Below are 19,742 nucleotides of genomic sequence, written 5' to 3' on the forward strand. Positions count from 1 at the left end.
ATTTAAGTTCATATTTACTGCCGTAAGGATTAAATTCGCAAGATCAGTATCAGTGCTTTGAAAAGAAAACACGACACCGATGAGACTGTTCGACATGTAGCACGCGAGCGAATCAAACGTATAATAAATTATATTTAATACTTTAAATTAGTATATACATTGTGTATTATTTCAACGCTAAATGTAGACCTCAGGGCCAGCAAGAATATACTTGATTAATACCTTATATAATCCTTTAGGAAAGACAGTCTCTCTAAACAAAAGTACATACAATTTTAACAAAGGTAAACTGAAAACCTACTATAAACTAAGTATTATAAATAGTTAGGCCTATGCGACCAAGATAAAATTCCCAAACAAACAGAGAAGAAAAATTTAACTTTTGGATAAGAGCTAGCTAGGTAACATATAATTCCATAACATTAGCTTACAAGATTGACAGAATTAGATAGCCCTAAATACCGTAAACTATTTTTTTAATAATAAAGATAAGTTACAACAATTACTCAAAAGATAATCTATCATCTCGTAAAATAACAAAGAAATGTTGTATTTACCTTTCGAAAAATATGAATCTACATTCTGGATAGTTGCAGTCTTCTCTCGCTTTGTACTTATACCAAAACCGTTTAAGAAAGCGGAAAAGATCACAAATGAATCAACAAAACCAGTAAATGGTTATTTGCATCAGTGCCTACGTTATTCACATAGTAGATCTGATCACTAATTAAAATAAGCTTCGTGCGCGAGGTGTAGATGGTGTTACTGTCGTTTTAGCCAAGAATCTAATCGGTGGTCTGCCAGCCATTTGATTAAGCGTTCTAGTTTGTTATCCGATTTCTATGCTACCTCCACACCAGTCCTCCCAACTTGCGAATTGCAAGAGCGTGCCTCCACTAGACCATAGAAATCGGATAAATAACCAGAACGCTCATTCGAATGGCGGGAAGAGCGCCGATTAGAAGCTGTAGTCTTGACTCTTGACCGTGCTTTTTGTTTCACGGATGACGAAAGCATCGCCATCTTTGTCGTACCAGAAGTTCATTTTCTTAAATGTTCAGGCCTTCTTTATATATCACAAAAAAAGGAAAAAAGGAGCCTAGTGAGTAGATCAGGGCTGACTCCTGAGTAAGTAGCACAGTTTTGAACCATTGCCCAACTTTTAAAGAGCCACGTTTCAAAATATCATATCCGCGTTTCGGGTTTCAATAAAACGCATCTAGCGACGAGCTTGAGACCATTTTATTTTGGTATTTTTGGATAGTTTTAGTTGAACGCGGTGGAGATGGCGTTACTGTCGTACGCCAGCCAACGAAAACAAAAGCTAAAGGTACGGTTCTAATCTGCGCGTACTGAAATAAAATAAAAATCGTTCTAGTTTTTTCTCCGATTTCTATTCGCTAAACTCGTTTCGGCCACTAATACATTTTACTATAAATCAATGTTATCTGGTAGCATTGGTGGTAAAATTCTTGAAAATTGCCGTCTCGCAAAAATGTTATTGCTCACTCCCCTAATTTGTTCTTTCTAATAATTCAATATAACAAGCAGCTTACTGAAGTGAGTAACCTCCACTATCCAGAGTTCCAGACAGTATTTTCATTCACAATTAATCCTTATCTTTAATGGTCTTTGGTTTCAAGCAAATCTTGGGTTTTGGGCCTTGGCTTGGAATCTATGGTTAGTAGTTATTAAACTTATTAGCTTGTTGACCGCCCCCTTTATTTGCAGATTCCTTGATCATTTCTGCCTATTTGTTTATTATATTAAAAAAATCATAAATAAATTGAAGAGAACACTTCGTTAAAAATGCCAGATTTAGATAAATGGATTGAAATTGCTAAAGACTGCAACTATCTCCCAGAAAACGATTTGAAGAAACTTTGTGACATTGTTTGTGATTTACTTTTGGAAGAGTCAAATATTCAACCGGTTAGCACTCCAGTCACTGTTTGTGGTGATATTCACGGTCAATTTTATGATTTAGAAGAACTCTTCAGAACTGGTGGCCAAGTACCAGACACTAACTATATTTTTTTGGGAGATTTTGTTGATCGTGGCTATTACAGCCTCGAAACATTTACTAGATTACTGACATTGAAGGCAAAGTGGCCTGAAAGAATCACACTTCTTAGAGGAAACCACGAAAGTCGGCAAATAACACAAGTATATGGATTTTATGATGAGTGTCAGACAAAATATGGAAATGCAAATGCTTGGAGATATTGCTGCAGGGTTTTTGATTTACTAACTGTAGCAGCCATCATTGATGAACAAGTATTCTGTGTTCATGGTGGATTATCACCAGAAATAAAAATGCTAGATCAAGTGAGGGTTATTGAGAGAAACCAAGAAATTCCCCATAAAGGAGCCTTTTGCGATTTAGTCTGGTCAGATCCAGAGGATGTTGAAACTTGGGCTGTAAGTCCAAGGGGAGCTGGCTGGCTTTTTGGATCAAGAGTTACAAGAGAGTTTATGCATCTTAATAACCTAAAATTAATTTGTAGAGCTCATCAATTGGTCCACGAAGGGTTTAAATACATGTTTGAAGACAAATTAGTGACTGTGTGGTCGGCCCCTAATTATTGCTACAGATGTGGAAATATAGCAGCAGTTTTGTCATTTTCAGATGTAGAGAACCGTTCTGCCAAATTATTTCATGCTGTACCAGATTCGGAAAGAATAATTCCACCAACAAACACAACTCCATATTTCCTGTAGAATAAAATGGAAGATAAACCTAATTAAATGTAAATTCCTTTTTTAACTGTTACTTTTGATACAAGTAATAGGGAAATATACTTTATATCTGAGAACTTGAGCAACACCTATTAGACTTTCTCTAACCTTATTTATCTAAACCTTGTCAACTTATAACTGTTTATTACCAAATTTTATTTAGTTTCTTTGTTGTTACTAGTATTGTTACATTTAAAATCCGTGTAGATTTCATAAGTCATAATTATATGGTTCTGGAATTTTCAAAAAATAAAAACAATTGTAAAGTTTTCTAGTATTAAATTTCTTATGATCAAAAAGCATTTAATATGAGGGGCAGGTGCCTTTCTTCAAAAGCAAATAAAAAATATGCTTCCTAGATGTTCCCCGTGAAATCAGTTTTGTTTATCATACTATTCAGCATTATTACACTTAATAGAATTAAAATAAAATGCTTACCTAGATACTAAAAACTGATAGAAATCCATAATTTTTTCCCCAACGCTAAAAACATCTACATTCCGGGGCAGTATTTAATGGACTTTCAACTAAATGGTTACTTTTTCTGTATTCAAAAATATTGGCTATTTTTCATTTCATGTTTTATCTTACCATATCCAGCAGTATTGTTATAAAACTTTTCCATGAGATATTGACACAGAACTCAACTTCAATTACATTCATCATTTAGACATTTACCACAAACTCAATACATTTCTCATACAAATATTTAATTTCTTGTGAAAATACATTAAGTATATATATAAATGAAAATTCAAAAATAAACAAATTTCATCTTAAGAGAAGTAATGTATAGCGCACATTGAAATAAATGAAATATTATAAAAGGTTGTATATTAATTAGTCTTATTGTATTAAAATTAGTGTTAGACAATATTTGGGTTATCCAACTAATATTTACACGTAACAATAATTCAATGGCAATACTGATTTCAAACCAAAAAATAATTTTATTGGATAAACAGCATTGGGAGGTCAGCATGTGTTTAACCACCCACCCTGAAAAAAAATGATCAAAACCAATTTTAGATAAAATAATGAGGTATAACTATCGGTGTTATATTGCCTAAACAATTTTTTGCGCAATAGATGTTTCTATAAAATAAATTCAACCAAAATTACAAATAATGTTTTTTTTACATTACAAAACAGAGCTGTATCGTAGCATGCGCACTAGAAAATGCAAAATTCCTGGCAACTCTATCACCTGCTCCTATACTTGTAAAAGTAAGAGACAATGACGTAAAAGAAACATTAAAACAGGAAGGCCAAGTTACTTTATAGAAAGACCTTTTATCAGCTTATACCAAAACTGGTTGTTCTGGCAAAGTACATTTGAAGTAGATTTTTTTTTACAATGGGGCTAATTGCTAGACCTTTACTTAAATATCTCCCTATGTCTAATAATCTGTATAAAATTAACAAAATATTACATTTAATTGAATATTGAAAAAAATTTAATCTTAAGCGTTAGGCAAAATATAGAGTAGTATCGCTTCGTAGCTTTTAGCTATGGTCGCCATTTTAAGGGCAGCTTTTTACCTATAGGAACAAGTATGGGTGGCGTTGACAAACGTCACGCTGATATAGCTCTATGGCAGGAACCGCTAAACTATCCAAATAACAGCCATTCAGTATTTATCCATACTAATATTTCCATTGATAGAATATGAACGTTTGCAATATATTGGTTACTGTTTCAGTAGCCTCAAATTCTGTAACTGATTTTAAAATCAATAATCTGCAAAAAAACCCTAAAATCAGTACCAATATATATCTATTGTCCATTATAGAGGTTTTGGTGGGGAGGGGCTCAACCCATTTTAATTTAACATGTATCTTGATTTGGTGACTTTCTTCTAAAAAAACCCTATCAATATTGAAATTTAAATATGGCGATAAAACAAACTTGGTTTTAGATGTTAATAAATTTTTTAAGGCTCAGTTAAAAAAAAATTAATTAAAAATTGTTATACTTGGTTGAATTTTCCACTGGCAAGCCCTCTGTTATTACTGAAAAACTAATTTTTGCCCCAGTTCATCCACAGCGTTTGCAACAGTAGAACACTTAGTGGAAAATGTGTCCATTAGGTTCATGAAGCAATCTCATTAGCTGACGAGTACTTCTGACAACACTCTTGGGCCAGTTATTGCCATAGCTTGGGTAGTTCTAAACTCCAATGGAACATCAAAACCCGAATGGAATTTGAACCAAACCTACCAGTGGGAGACAAATGTATTCAATGCCAAAAATTTTGCTAGTAAAAAATGCTATTCTAAATTTACATTAATAGGATTTTGGTGATATCATTTTTTTATCTATATTTTAAATGGTATACTAATGGAAATTGAGTATTAAGACTGTCTCCCTTGAGTAATATTATAATACCTTAAATGGCTTTTTTGGTACAGTTCAATCAGCTTGATTTCAAGGAGGATACTGTGAAGCCATAGATAAGTCTATAAAAAACAACGCATTACATCTTATGCATATTTTAAGTAATTGCCTAGATTTTTGAAAATATAACACTAAAGGTTGCCTCGATACTAAAATGTTTTATAATAAATACCTGGAGGTACCAAAATTATTGTCAGTTTCCTTGAATTCAATGGTTTTTATTTACTTGCACAATAAATTATATTAATTTCAACTATTCAAATGTTGGTCTAAAGCTTCATTTATTTAAAATTATTGTCCATCGTAATTTATGAAAATGAAACAAATGTTGCTTCATAATTTAAAGTTTGTCTGTGATTATGGTTAGTTGTGCCAGGTTACAAAGTAACATCACGATAAGGCAAAGAGAATGAAAGAAAGTGAGAAAATTATCAGTTTGGGATAACACATTCCAAGTACCTTATTGTTTTTTTTTTTATATATACATAATGTAAGTTCCAATTTTATAACGAATTTAACAATTTGTTGAAGCAAAAATATCGAGGCAACCTCAAAATGATGCTAGAAATATGTGGTTATACTTAACTATGATAAAAAAACGCCACTTTTTAAATTATACTGAATACTTAACATTACCTATAGTACGCAGCCTGTTCCTTTATATCTGACTTGCAAACAAATAAATTACGAGAACTATAGCAGACTAGGAATCATCTTAAACCTTAGCTATTGTCCTACAAAACAATGAGAGAAAATCTTTCTTCCTAAAATTCAAAACCTTACCTCAAAATATTTCTTATCAAAGTTATCAAAAGAATTATTTGAAATAAGACAAGTCAAATAATCAAACCCTTAGATTAATAGCTCCTGCGTTGCTTCCTGAGGTTGAGTTATTTTCTGCTTAACTTTTTATGATAATGAATTGGTACTTATTTAAACTAATATCCGGCAAAGTCAATAAGTCTTTGATCTTAACAGAATATAATTACTGTTCAAATACATCTAACAAAATTGGTCTTTAATATCGACACTTTCAATATAATTACCTTACAAATATATGCGCGAGTACAAAAAGGAAGGAATCGCGCAACTCGGAATGCGCGCTAAAAACATAGTAATCATATTTCTTATTTCTGTTGCATTAGATATTAAAATGTTTCAAAAGAAGATTAGTGGGAATAAATTTTTGTTTCTAAGTTGTTGTGCAAAAGTTTAAAAATAAATAAACATTATTAAGTCACATCCGAAATAACATAACACACCGGTGTTTAAAATTTACGGGGTTATCTTAAATTGATTTCAAAGGAATGTTTAATTATGAAATATTACAGATTAAGTCAAAAAGAAGACCGAAGCCGCATTAAATGCCTAGCTATTTAAAAATTGTCCATAAAGGTTGAAAAGAAAAACAAGATAAAATATACTAGGTAGGGTTTCCTCACAGCCACGAAAATTGTCTTCAACTTAAGAGCTAGATGATCTACTGCGTAATAAGCTTCCTGCATTCAGTTTCCAAGATATATCCCCTTCAAGACTTAAACCCAGCAAATATTGTGCGTATTCAGATTGACTAAATAACATTCCCTAGATTAAAAACATTAAGCATTATTAAATCTCCTATTTTTTATCCTTTCTTGAAATTCTCTGCTTGAAATTATCTTTTTAAAAAGTTGCTTATCCAAAATTCTTTAGGGAAAAGAGGGGCCAGAAACCCGAGGACTAATTACAAAAATTAAAAAGCATTTTTATCTTAGATTGACCGCATTGGATTCCCCTAAAGTACGCTTCTGGAGCCACATCTCCTAGTTCAATATGTCATCATTGTTAAATATTCTGAAGCCTGACGATAAAAATGAAATAATCTCGTTTATATCTTACCCAAAAAAATTCTTTTTCCCACAGTTTATTGTCTCCTATATCCATAGCCACCAACTGAAATTAAAATCCTTTATAATTAGAGCATAACCAGTTATTTTTTGACATAAATTAATTGTTTCTGTAAACTAAGTATTGACTTTTTATGAACAACCTACATTTACCAACCATTTAAACTACTAGTTTAAACAATTTGCGCACACTCAAAAAAAAAGTTAGATTGGGGTAAATATCCTACTAAATGAGTATCAATATGATAATAAAAATAATCAGCTAGGCTAAAACCCAAGGCACGTAACTTAATAGGTTTAAGTCAGCGAGTTACTTGAAATGTTGGCTGGGGTTATAATGCGTAAGGAGGGTGATGGCTAGCCCTTCATGTCACGTGAGCCTATGGCTCCCTAAATTTAAATAATGAAGTACCCCATCAGTGCCATCACCAGCTTTAAAATGCAGAAAGGGCAAAGGTGGGGTACACTTTAACTACATATTTGTCAAGGTTTCAGTTTCATTTAAAAGTAAAATTAGATTACATTTAAGCAAATAATTTAACTGACAGTCATAAAATGGAATACTTTTATATTTTACAAATGTACTAAAAATTTTAGGTAGGGCCAAAAAGGCCCATTTTATAGTGGGGTCAAACGAATTATGGGGGAGGGGGGGCATTAATTATTGAAAAGAAATAGTAAATTTAGTAAAAATGAATAAAGGAGTAAAAACCCAAAATTCATAAAGAAACAAAAATACTTGTATGGTTATTGAAATTTATAATGAATAAACTTACAATCATTTTGGGATGCTCCATAGGGGCCTTGTCCTCTATTCATATAGCTGTTGTTACCTCTCATTGGACCTCCGCCTCCGGAATTGCCACTGTAATTTCCAAAACCGCCATCATTGCCCCAACCGCCTCCACCTCCACCTCCAAAGCCGGAATTGTAATCATTTCCATATCCTCCTCCTCCTCCATCACCCCCGTAATTGTTTCCACCGTAGTTACCTCCACCTTTAACAAAAATTATTTGAAAATTCCTTTTTTTTCAATAGCATGGTAGTCACTCACATTAGCTAATTCTCACAGTAGGCACGAAATACCTTTAAATAGCACACCGGTTTTCAAAAAAATTAATAAAATTTGGTAACTCCCAAACTAATCATAGCTTCCTTAATAGCTTCCCATGTCAGGGTCCTACTACTAGCATATTTACTTGGGTTTATGCAACTTGAGTTATCACAAGAGCAAATTACAATGCAAAAAAAAATGGAAACAATATAAAATATGGCTAGATTTCTTTCAGGCTAGCCATGTCTGATAAATTGAAAAAGGAATCTTATTTTAATTTTATAAGACTTTAGGTTTAAATCTAACTTCAATAAAAATATTAGCTAACTTAAATTTAAAAATATTTAAAACTTGTATCAACTATCCCAAAACAATGTTCGTATACATTAGATTTTATGTCCCTAGCAGGGTGACCACGGAAATTAATCGGAATATAAGAAAAATAGGAAATTTTAACGCTAATAGTAATAATAATCAGCTAGTCTAATACCCAAAGCACCACCTTAGGCCCAAGTCATCTTGCGACTTTTAATGCCTTTAAACAGGTGGCCGGGTTACAATGCGTAGGAGGGTGGTGGCAAGCCCTTCATGCCACGCGAGCCAACCACTCCCTACACTAACTATTACCGTTAACCTCAACAAGTTTATTTATGGAAGGGGAAACCGAAGAGCTGGGGGGAAAACCCCTTTAACCAGTGCGGAGAGAACTTGAAAACTCAACGCAGAAGGAGTAGTTCTGAGTTTTCACCCAGTGCCACAAGTTGAGATCGAACCCAGCTCCTCTCGCTGCGAGGCGAAAGCGCTAACCACTCCACCACCCCACCTTATAAGAAAATATAATACAAAATAGGTAAAATAAAGGAAAATATAGGAAACACCATAGGAAAATAAAAAAAATTGGCCAAATGAAGAAAAATATAGGATACATGACGAAACCAAAGTTATTATTCTTGTGCATCAAAATAAGTACAACTAGTAAAACAAATGAAAACTGGTGAAATTATAGGAGCATATAGGAAATAAGGTAAAATTAAAGGAATTTATAGGAAGGCATTGAAAATATAGGGAAAAATAGTTAATATAGGATGTCTGGTCAACCCTGCCCTAGATGTACTTAAGATCTTGATAAAAAAAAGCTTACGTGATGAAGCCATACGACTGTCATAACTGGACTTCATTTCCTTTTTTCTCTGAATAGAGTCCATTTCTTGTTTTGACAGTGCTTTTTTGACATCAGTTCTTTTACCCTTAATAGTATGTTGTTTTTTCACTTTACAAAAAAATTTACTATTAGTAAATTTGGTTCGTTAATAAACAACCTGATGTAAAATTTTCATTGCAAAATGGGGAAAAATTTAATAAATTTCAATTTGTAGTTCTAAGTCCTCAACAAGAACTAAGCTTAGACTAGAAAAAGGGGGGGTATTAATTAACATATTTTTAATCGCTGTGAATAATTGTGTCTTTTTCATTGCTGTGCATAATTGTACCTAAAATTTTGTTCCGACCATTTGACATGTGGCAAAATTGAACTACAGCGGCCTCATGTAATTTTGCTTTTTTTTTGGTGGAGAATGTAGCACTTGACGCGTAGATTACGAAACTATTTTTTTTGGGCCGCAAATGATAATTTATTTAATTAACTTAATTTTAAAAAAGTATTAATTTTAGGGGATTACAGTTTTTTTGGTTTTTCTTTTGGCGGAGAATGTAGCGCTTGACATGTAGATTACGAAGTTATTTTTTTTTTTGGGCCGCAAATGATAATTTTTTTACTAAAAAAGGCGATGGGCCATCTATAACGCGACCTAGAGGACAGTACCAAGCCTTACGCATCAAGTATATACTTTTAATATCAACCTGAAATAAGCGTTTGTGGCCCAAAAATGCAAAACACCTAGAAAATGAATAAAAACTGTAATTGATTTTTAAAGTACGGGAATATCACTTTGTGGCCCAAAAATACAAAACACCTAGAAAATGAACAAAAACTGTAATTGAGTTTATAAAGTACGGGAATATCACGTGGAAATTATTAGGACACCGAAACTGTGGTGTCGGCGAACACACGACGGAAATAAGTACAACGAAACACATGAAAATGCCCAAAAATGTGAAATTTCTAAAATTACATTAAAAAATTAAATAATCATTTGCGGCCAAAATAAAAAATACCCCCAGCATCTACGTGACAAGGTCTATCAGGCGCAACCAAAATTTTTATAAAATTCAATGAGGCCGCTGTTGTTCACTTCACCCGATTTAGTTTATGAAAATACAATACTACAGAAATCGGGACCAGTAAGTGCAGAGCTTGATAGTAGTTCTTCATTAATACCAAAGCACAATTTTCATATATCTGAAGTAAATAACTGCTAGGATAGGTCTTTTAAAGGGCGCTTTGTCTTAATATAAACTTTTTTAAATGACACTTTAATTGAAAAGGATACTCACAAACTATTTTGTCAACAGGATCGTAATCATCATATTCAACAAATGCAAACCTATGACACACCATTCAGGTCAAAATTAAAGAATATTTTTTTTTCAATCTTTTAACAATGAAATTGTAATAAAAATATATGTTTGTGTATTTTATTTTAATAATGTTTGCTTTAGCGTTCTGAAGGTAAAGAATTTTTTACACAAACCTACACCTCTGTGTGTACTTCTTATATGATTTCGAAATTTTTGTGATTAAAAATTATTTCATAATTTTTTTAATAAAATCATTTATGACCAAATTAAATTAATTTATCAATGTTCTAGTAAACAATCAGTTTAAGCAAAAAATGTATAGTGCTCTGCATACTCCTAATGTAAGGAATAGAAATAGTAATAGCAAAAGTATATATTTCAATTACAAGAGAAGTATCCAACTCCCTATACCGCCAAAAATATTGACTTGAAAAACGTACATTTGCAAGCTCTTGCTGTTTTTTTCTAAAGAAACTTCAAAAGAAAAAGAAGTGCATGGGCAATGTCATTATAACGACATTTAAAGGAAAAGTTCAGGTTGGGTAAGATTTGGATTTATTTGAAAGATCATGTTTAAATAAACTCAAAAATATCAGTCGTAAAATTGTATCTTTTTTAATGACGAGAAATTAATTTTTAAACGAACCAAATTTACCCGCCAAGCGATCTGCCATTTTGTTTTGCGGTGACGTTTTAGGACTTTAATCACACGCTGTTTGCGCTATAACAGCGCTCTGTTCCCTGCGCGCTTGCTCCACGTGCGGCCTGCGGAGGGAATGTGAAAGAAAATGGCAGATCGCTTGGCTGGTAATTTTCGCTCGTTTAAAAATTAATTTATCATCATTAAAAAAAGATACAATTTTAAGACATTTTTGAGTATATTTAAACATGATCTTTCAAATAGACCCCAAGTTTTACCCAACCTGGACTTTTCCTTTAAACATCAAGAAAATATTATTTAAATATGTAATTTTTAATACTCGCAGTTAATATTTAGGAGGCATTTCCAAGGTTTGTCAGGATTTTGACCCCAATAGAAACTGCCTTGACTTCTTTAATTTTTGGTTTTTGGTGATGCGTTATATACTTCTGGTAATAGTAAAACTAAGATTCTGAATTAAGAATAGCTTTCACGTCGCTGCACATTTGGCAGAGATTAATGTTTTTACCTCTAACTAAATATTTTATTACTTTCGTAACTTTTCATTTAAAATTTTTTTTCTTTAACTTTGTTAAAAATTTATCTTAAATGGTGTGCGGTACTAACCCTCTCTTTTTCCCAGTTTCTTTTTCTAAAAAAAAATTAATTATTATTATTATTAGTATTATTATTATTGCTATTAAAATTTCAAAAAATTTCAATGAATAAGGGACATCCATAAATGGCGGTTATTTACCACCAAAGGGTGCTTTCTAATTATAACAGCACTTAAATATTATTTACCCAATGGAGTCATTTTTTACAGCAAGTGGATTCACTATACTAAAATCGAAAAGTTCACTTTGAGTATAATATATTTATTTTAATTATAAAACCACTATTTTCACCGACCCATTCATAAGATCTAAAATTTTATGTGTTATTTTGGTTGTATTACATACAACCAAAATTATGAAGCCCCCAAATGGGTCAGCGAATATACAAGTCTCACTTATTTTATAAATAAAATAAATGTATTATACACAAAGTGGACTTTTCGTTTTTAGTATAATTTTATGTATAAGTGTATCCACTTATTGTGAAAAATTACCAAGTATCTTTATTTATAGATGCCCCTATAAACTATTGCAATAATTGTAGTTTATGAAAGGATAAAAACTTCGTTAGATTTGCATATTTAATAAAAACAATGATGATATTTGTAAATATCATCATTGTTTTTATTAAATATGCAAATCTAACGAAGTTTTTATCCTTTCATAAATTATCAATCGCATATTGTACGTGCAAACATACTAAGCCTTAATAATTGTAGTGTTGAAAAATATAGACAATAGGTCACACCTTTACACTATAATTTTGCCCATATTTTTAGAAGTTAACAATTTTTTGGAATGTATAAATGTAGTATGTATAAATAACAACCAAAATTGAAGTACATGATAAATCTTGACGGAGTTATTTTTTCCTGCACTGAGTGACCATTCATTTAATTGTCTGCCAATTTTCATCTCTATTTTTAAGTTTTCCTTTTAACAGTTACATTGTAAAGTAAGGTAATGAGGTGGATGACTTACCTGTAACAACATTGACATTAATGATGTTACCATAAGGTGCAAAATATTCCCTTAAGTCTTCTTCCTCAATATCATCTTTGAGACCACCAACAAAAACTTTCTTGACTGTGGCTTGTGATTCTGGTTTTCCAGATTCCTAAAATGATATGCGAATTAACACTTTTACAACATTGTCTTCACTAGCGGAATATACAAATTATTGAACAAGAACCATCAATTAAAAATTAATGTTCTAAAATTGATGCTGTAAACAATTGTCAGATCTTTTTATACAAAACTTAACTTGAATCTAACTTTAAAAAAATATTTAATTACTAAAAACTTTTCTAAATTGAAGACATTATGAAAAGGTTACTTAGCAAAAACAATTTGGTAAATCAGTGTCCAAATGCCTGTAGCAAAAGGTTTTATCGAAATTTAATTGACATTTTCTTTTATCGCGAAAATTGGGCGTAAAAACACCTAATACATTTTAGGTATAAAATGAAAAAAAAAAAATTTCCCCATACAAGCACCAGAAAAAAGGTTAATTTTTTTTCCAGATTATGATTGTTCAGATCTGTGATGGAAGAGGAGAAACTATTCACACAGATTTGTCAAATGCTAGTGTTAAAATTTTCTAATACAGTGTTCACAATAAGCATTATTTTCTCATTTTAATCTAAAATTGGTATAAGTCTTTTATCATAAAAAAATTGTAACGCAATAGCCATAACAATAACATTGACATTTCAACATAAATAAGTTTGCACCTCTGAATTTGAACAAAAAGACATTTATTTCTCATACCTGCCTATTTCAGACACATGATATACAAGTTAATGCAGCAGGGAATATAGTGAGAGTCGGGTTTATAGATCCCCGTAAGTACAGTAAATTACATAATACTTCTTTCAGAATTAAAAAACCTTAGTTTCTCTGAGAAATCGCTAACCTGGATTGAATCATATCTGAAGGGCAGAATGCAAAGAGTAGATCTTGGAGAACATTCATCCATGTTTCTTCCAATTAACCATGGGGTCCCCCAAGGAAGTGTTTTGGGACCGATACTCTTCTCTATATATATATTAACGGGGTACACTTTGCCATATCCCAGGATTGCACTTTACTATTCTATGCCGATGATCAGGCTCTTACCGCCTCTCACCCAGACCCTCAACTTCTAATTGACAATCTTTATGATATGTTCTTAAGTTACAGGAAAATCTGTCACAGAGAAAACAAGTACTTAACCCTACCAAATCATTTTTTATGCTTTTTCATAAGAAAAATTCTATTGACTTAGACCACTTGCAGACTCTCTCTAATTCTACTCTAAAAAGAGTTACAACGTTCAAATACCTCGGCCTGGAATACGACGAAAACTTAACATGGGGTCAACATACAGTTAATACTTATGAGATCGTGGATTATTCGCTCTCTACGACCAAGCCTCGACGTAGCAACGTTAACAATGCTATTCAATTCAATTATTCAACCAATTTACGATTATGGTGATGTTCTGTATGACTCTGCCTCATTAAACAAACTAGAAAAACTATAAATTCAACAAAATAATATACGTAAAAATTATCAACAGTCAGCCTCGACGATCTTCCGCTACTACGCCTCGTAACCAAATATCAATTCTTTCTCTCGATCAGCAACGATATCTACATCTTACGGTCTTTATGTACTTAATATGTAATAATTAGGTTCTAGACTAAATTCCTGAACTTTCACAAACCAAATACAATTCATCATCACAAAACCAGAGGTAGCCAGCGTAATTTCTATGTAGAAGAACTCGGTACCAAACTTCGTAATATTTCCCTCAAGAGCAGGGGAATAACGCTTTGGAACCAGCTTCCTTCATTTATTCATGAGATTAAAAAAAATTATGCGTGCAACTATCACAAATTGAATGTGTGAAATTTGTAAAATATTTAATTTATTGAATTTCTATATACGTAACTAACTTTGGACCCCCTTGGAAAATGGAAATCAGGGGATATCCTAAATAAAAAGACTATTATTATTATGAACTGAGGCAAAACTTTCTTAACTTTGACTTACTGTGGAACTGTGTCTTTTTCAAAGACATTTAAGTAAACATTAACTGATTTGAATAAAATTTTTAAATTTGGTTTGGAGAACACAACCAAGAAAAGTTGATTATAATGGATATTTGAGGTTTAAATTGTAGCTATTGCAATTTGATAACATTAGTTCATTTACTTCTAATTAGGGATTGCAATTGCTGGATCCCTCATCCAGCAATCCAGCTGGATCCAGCGCATTTTTTGGTCTGCTGGATCCAGCACCACGTGCTGGATAAAATTAAATTTTAAATAATTGGCACTTGAATCGCGATTCGCGCGCCGCGAATGGCACAAAAATGAACGTTGCCGCTTTGCTAGGTGCGCTACGGCCCTGCGCGAGACAAGACCATCAATACTATTTGTTTCTTGAGATTGTACTTACAGAAAAGTTAAAAAAGGCCTCTTGTATTAATGTTTAATATTTTATAAAACGTAGCTAGTTGCCAGTATTTACAATACAGTCTGGTTTATTTGTAATTGTCTGCAATTTTCTTCCAAGATGTCAACAAGAATCCCCTTAACTAGTTGGTGAAAGATAGGTAACCCCAACCCACTTGCGTTACAAATTATTCAAACGTGATTGATTTAATCCTTGAAAATACTTCAAGACCAATATTTTATAACTCCTACTTCTAATAAGACTTTACCATAACAGAGTTCCCTAGAAGGGGTTTTACAATTTTGTGGTGTGTCTGTTGGCAAAGTGTATTCACCGCGTTGACAGTTTCATGAACTTTGGAATAGGTTCACCAGAGCAAAACAGGTGTAACGGCTAAACTCCTCGTTACATCTGATATATTTCTTAACGTTAACGCACACCGTAACGACGGTTTTGACTTACTTGTTAGTGTAAACCAGCTTTTAAACTTTTGTATTCGAAATCGTGCTTTTGTAATGTTTTGTGTACTGTGTGTTTGTGTTCAGACATGGGTGAATGTTGTGTGTTCTGTATGTATGGGGCTTCTTCTCTCCAACTCCTAATTTTTTTTCACTTTTGGGACGGGCCGAGTGCTTAGGGTTACGGTAAATTATGTTGCAACGATATTTATACGAACGACTTTGGGAAAAGTCCGTCTTCCTTTACGTTTTTATGAACTCATTAACCGAATTTATTCTATATTATTTATTATATATATTAATTTAATAAGCAAGATTTTTATTATTTATAGATAAAATTAAAATTAATTGATATAATTAAAAGTACAGTTGCGAACAGGAAATGAGCGGGAGTTATATTTTTAACAGGTGGACCTTAGGGTTCCGGGGTGGTAAATACCTGGTGGAAAATAATGTGGCAAATAGTGGTAAATACCGGCCTGGCCAAAAATGTATTTAGTGGAAGAAAGTGGCCAACATATTTTTTACTTTTATTAAGATTTCAACATTGAAGTTTTTGCATTTTGGGCTATAAAATACAAATATCTATACATAGTTGCCAGAATTTGGGCTGGTCCAAAAGTGTATTATTGATAACTAATAATTAGATTTAGAACTTATTCTCTTTTCAAAAGACATATTTTCTTTATTTGCCACTATTTTCCACTGGCCTGGACAAAAATCCAAAAAGGTGGCGTTTTAGGTACACCGATCTTTTACAGCTGAGCCAATGACTGCCACATCTTCTAATTTCAAATAAATAATATCATCGACATAATATGGTGGAATAACAGGAGCCGTTTTGGCTTTCTAACTTGTTGGGCATTTTTGATAAAATTCTTTTGTTTTTTTGAAAAATATATAAATTGCTGGATCCGCGTTGGATCCAGCTGGATTGATGTCGCTCCAGCAAAAATCCAGCTGGAGTGAAAACCCTGCTGGTTTGCCATCCCTACTTCTAATGATATCCTGAACTAACAAGGGCTTAATGATTTAAAAACCTTTGATATCCAGTAAAAAGCTATTCCCATGAAAATAAGTATACTTATACAGTGGCGTAGCAAGGGGGGTGGTCTTCTTTTACTTATGAGCTATCCCTGGAAATAGGTAGAGGAGAGACTGAAATCTGGTGTATATTGAGATGGGTGGCAAACTCTGGGACAGCCTCGGCTATAAAAAGGTTTAGCTACGGCACTGTACTTATAAAGACGTTAAGTAAATTACAAGACATGAGTATTTATGTCATATTTTAAGATATTTTAATATTAAAAGTTATAAATAAAATGATAAAAAACATTACTAACTTCGCGAGGCGAAGCTCTTTTAGGCTCCACAACTCTGCCATCAACAGTGTGAGGTCTGGCACCTTGCGCATCATCTACCATCTGGGAGCTTTTATATGTTATAAAACCGAACCCTCTCGAACGTTTTGTATTTGGATCTCTAATGACAACACAATCAACGATTTCACCCCATTGCTGGAAGTGGTCGCTTAGTGAATCTTCTGTCGTTTTGTAGTCAAGGCCACCAATGAAGAGTTTACGAAACTGCTCTGGTTCTTGTTCACTCTGAAAATATGGATTTCTCAATTTATTCCTAACCTATCACGATGAACAACTTAATAAACTTTTCCAAATAGCCTGATGGAGCCTTTAACGTTTGGTGTTTTAGTAATTCTTTTGTAAAATTTATAAATAATCATATTTAAGAGATTTTTTATCCCAATAGACGCTTAAATAAAACCTGTTCAGCGATTTGCCTAGAAGTAGTAATACAGAGAGCCAGGACATAGTTGTAAAAAAATTAAATTTTAAAGTGCGGGATGCTTAATATTTCAACATAGAAGAGCTCGTTTAATTACGCATGCGCCTAATGAAAGAAAAAATGCATGAGCACGCTATCAACTTTAGCCTCACAAATAAAACTAACATAAACATGTGACTATTTAATTCAGTGACTCGCACATGCGCGTATGGGAGGAAAGAAAAAGATATGCCTTTATTGAAGCGCCTATTACTCATTATTTTCTACAGGCTACAAAAGTCATGGCATTTTACAAATTAATCAACATTATATTTGTAGCTTTAATAGTGTATACCTTTTCCAAATATGTCTCACCATGGATAGTCTAATTTTCATGCTTCAGTATTTTACAAAAATCGTACTCACATCAATTTCAACAAAATTTTCATAGAAATCACAACCCCTTCTAACTATATGGTATTTATATGCTAATTTTGTTACTATCCATGGTAATTTAAAATAGAAGAATTACACATGGTGGAATTTTGAAAAATTAAAAACCTTTATTAAGGTTGTTTTAAAATCATAGGAGCTTTCGAGCTCGAGACTCTTTATCAACAGTTGATAAAGAGCCTCGAGCTCGAAAGCTCCTATGATTTTAAAACAACCATTATAAAGGTTTTCTATTTTAAATTACCATTATAAAGGTTTTCTATTTTAAATTACCATTATACGGTATTTAGTAATGTTTAGGTGGCAGCTAAAAACCATAGTTAATTTATATTTTATGCAATATATATATATATATATATATACTAGGTACAGCCTTTGGTAATGCTAAATTTGTAATAAGTTACTTAATAACTTTAGTTCAGGTAAAGCTACAAGCTTATACAGAAATTAACTGAAGGGGGTGATTATAACACGCATTTTGTGATTTTTTTCCAACCAAGTGGGCAGCAATTTTAGAAGAGTTCAACAAGAAAATAGTCCTATTAGATTTAAACAACAGGAACGATCTACATTACCCCGCAACCGAGTTCTTAGAATGAAATTTGAAACCTTAAATTCAGAACTTCAAATTTGGTTTCAAAAACAATAATAAGCCCCTCCTCTTCAAATATGTAAGTGTAAGCTTAGGTTTAGGCTTAACTTTAAAATCTAGCATGTTTAACCAAAAAACTCACATCATCGTAATCATTCTCATCCTCATTTTCATTTGACATGGCAACAGGTTTTATAATTAAAAACCTTAGTTTTAATAGTAAACTTGTCTAAAGCTATAAAACTTAGGACAGTAAAATAGCTGAACTTCCCAAACTGAAATTGTAAAAACTGTTTCGCCGCTAACAACGAGTATGAGACTACTACGTAGTACTAGTCACTAGACAGTTTCAGCAACTCATGAAAACACGTGAACGTGAAGGTGAACGTCTACGTAGAATTCGAAAATTTTATCTGCCGTTAGGACAAGGTTCGTCGAGAAAAATACGTTAGGACGGTTGAGAACGTCCGGTATTTGAAAAACAAAGTTTAACACAAAAATATTAAATGCGTGAAATAAACACATGTCATAATAATTGTCTAAATCAGTATCCTATTGTAAGTACAGATGGCGCCGTATTTCACTTCGCTAGAATCTTTTTGGGATGATAATTTAGAATGCGTTTTCACAAGTTTCTGAAACACTAATTCGCGACCGAAAAATATCACTACGCCCCCTTTGGTTCGCCATTGAAACCTGGAGGACTTTATACTTGCATTTTAATATAATTTTTGCATCGTTTGCTTAATGGCCTATTTTGATAAGGTTATTTAAGAAAAAAACGTGCTTATAGTTGCGTCCAGTAACGCTCAATGGACTCGCCGTTAAGTAGACGTTGAATCCGGATTCGCACTGTACGCTTTTTCACGTCACGTTGCCCGTCCGTTGAGCAACTAATTAGGCTAGGCGCCCATAGGCTCTCCGTTTCGTATCCGTCCTGCCTTCCACGAGGCATTGTCTCCGTTACGAAGCACAGGCTTGTGAAAGGTAGGACGGAGACGTTACGAAGAGCAGAGAGCGCCTGGCTTTAAGTCATCGGCTGTAAGAGCAGTTTTTTTCGTTGCTCAACGGTCACCTGACGTCGCAGTACGGAGGAAAGGCTAGCTGCAGACGCCGTGACAGACGATATTTTACATAATTAACAACAAGCGTTCAAGAAGATCCTACGTGACGTCACGTTTAGCAACGGTCTCGACGAAAATA

General features: G+C 32.9%; 2 protein-coding genes across 4 annotated transcripts; one reads left to right on the forward strand and one right to left on the reverse strand.

Moving 5' to 3' along the window:
* The first annotated feature begins 1,583 nt into the window (after positions 1-1,583).
* On the forward strand, positions 1,584-3,008 carry PpV (Protein phosphatase V). Its single transcript, XM_090171303.1, has one exon. The coding sequence runs from the start codon at positions 1,810-1,812 to the stop codon at positions 2,719-2,721; it is 912 nt and encodes a 303-aa protein (XP_090027429.1). The 5' UTR covers positions 1,584-1,809; the 3' UTR covers positions 2,722-3,008.
* A 420-nt stretch (positions 3,009-3,428) lies between these two features.
* LOC149947744 (heterogeneous nuclear ribonucleoprotein 87F-like) lies at positions 3,429-18,862 on the reverse strand. Of its 3 annotated transcripts, XR_016480275.1 has the most exons (11): positions 18,682-18,862; positions 17,056-17,319; positions 12,795-12,930; positions 11,824-11,848; positions 10,533-10,582; positions 9,220-9,348; positions 7,800-8,021; positions 7,016-7,069; positions 5,129-5,199; positions 4,716-4,956; positions 3,429-3,738 (listed from the first exon to the last, which is right to left on the reverse strand). XR_016480275.1 is itself a non-coding variant. In XM_090171304.1 (9 exons), the coding sequence occupies exons 1-8, from the start codon at positions 18,718-18,720 to the stop codon at positions 7,041-7,043; spliced, it is 894 nt and encodes a 297-aa protein (XP_090027430.1). In that variant the 5' UTR covers positions 18,721-18,861; the 3' UTR covers positions 5,243-6,721; positions 7,016-7,040. The 3 variants fall into 3 exon arrangements, 2 of the variants coding, with proteins under 2 accessions (XP_090027430.1, XP_090027431.1); XM_090171304.1 differs by lacking the exons at positions 3,429-3,738; positions 4,716-4,956; positions 5,129-5,199 and adding an exon at positions 5,243-6,721 and having other exon boundaries at positions 18,682-18,861; XM_090171305.1 differs by lacking the exons at positions 3,429-3,738; positions 4,716-4,956; positions 5,129-5,199 and adding an exon at positions 6,738-6,939.
* Between the last annotated feature and the right edge of the window lie 880 nt (positions 18,863-19,742).

The sequence above is a fragment of the Leiobunum rupestre genome, chromosome 4, assembly GCF_980474605.1.
Source record: "Leiobunum rupestre chromosome 4, qqLeiRupe1.1.hap1, whole genome shotgun sequence".
NCBI classification, from domain to species: Eukaryota; Metazoa; Arthropoda; class Arachnida; order Opiliones; family Sclerosomatidae; genus Leiobunum; species Leiobunum rupestre.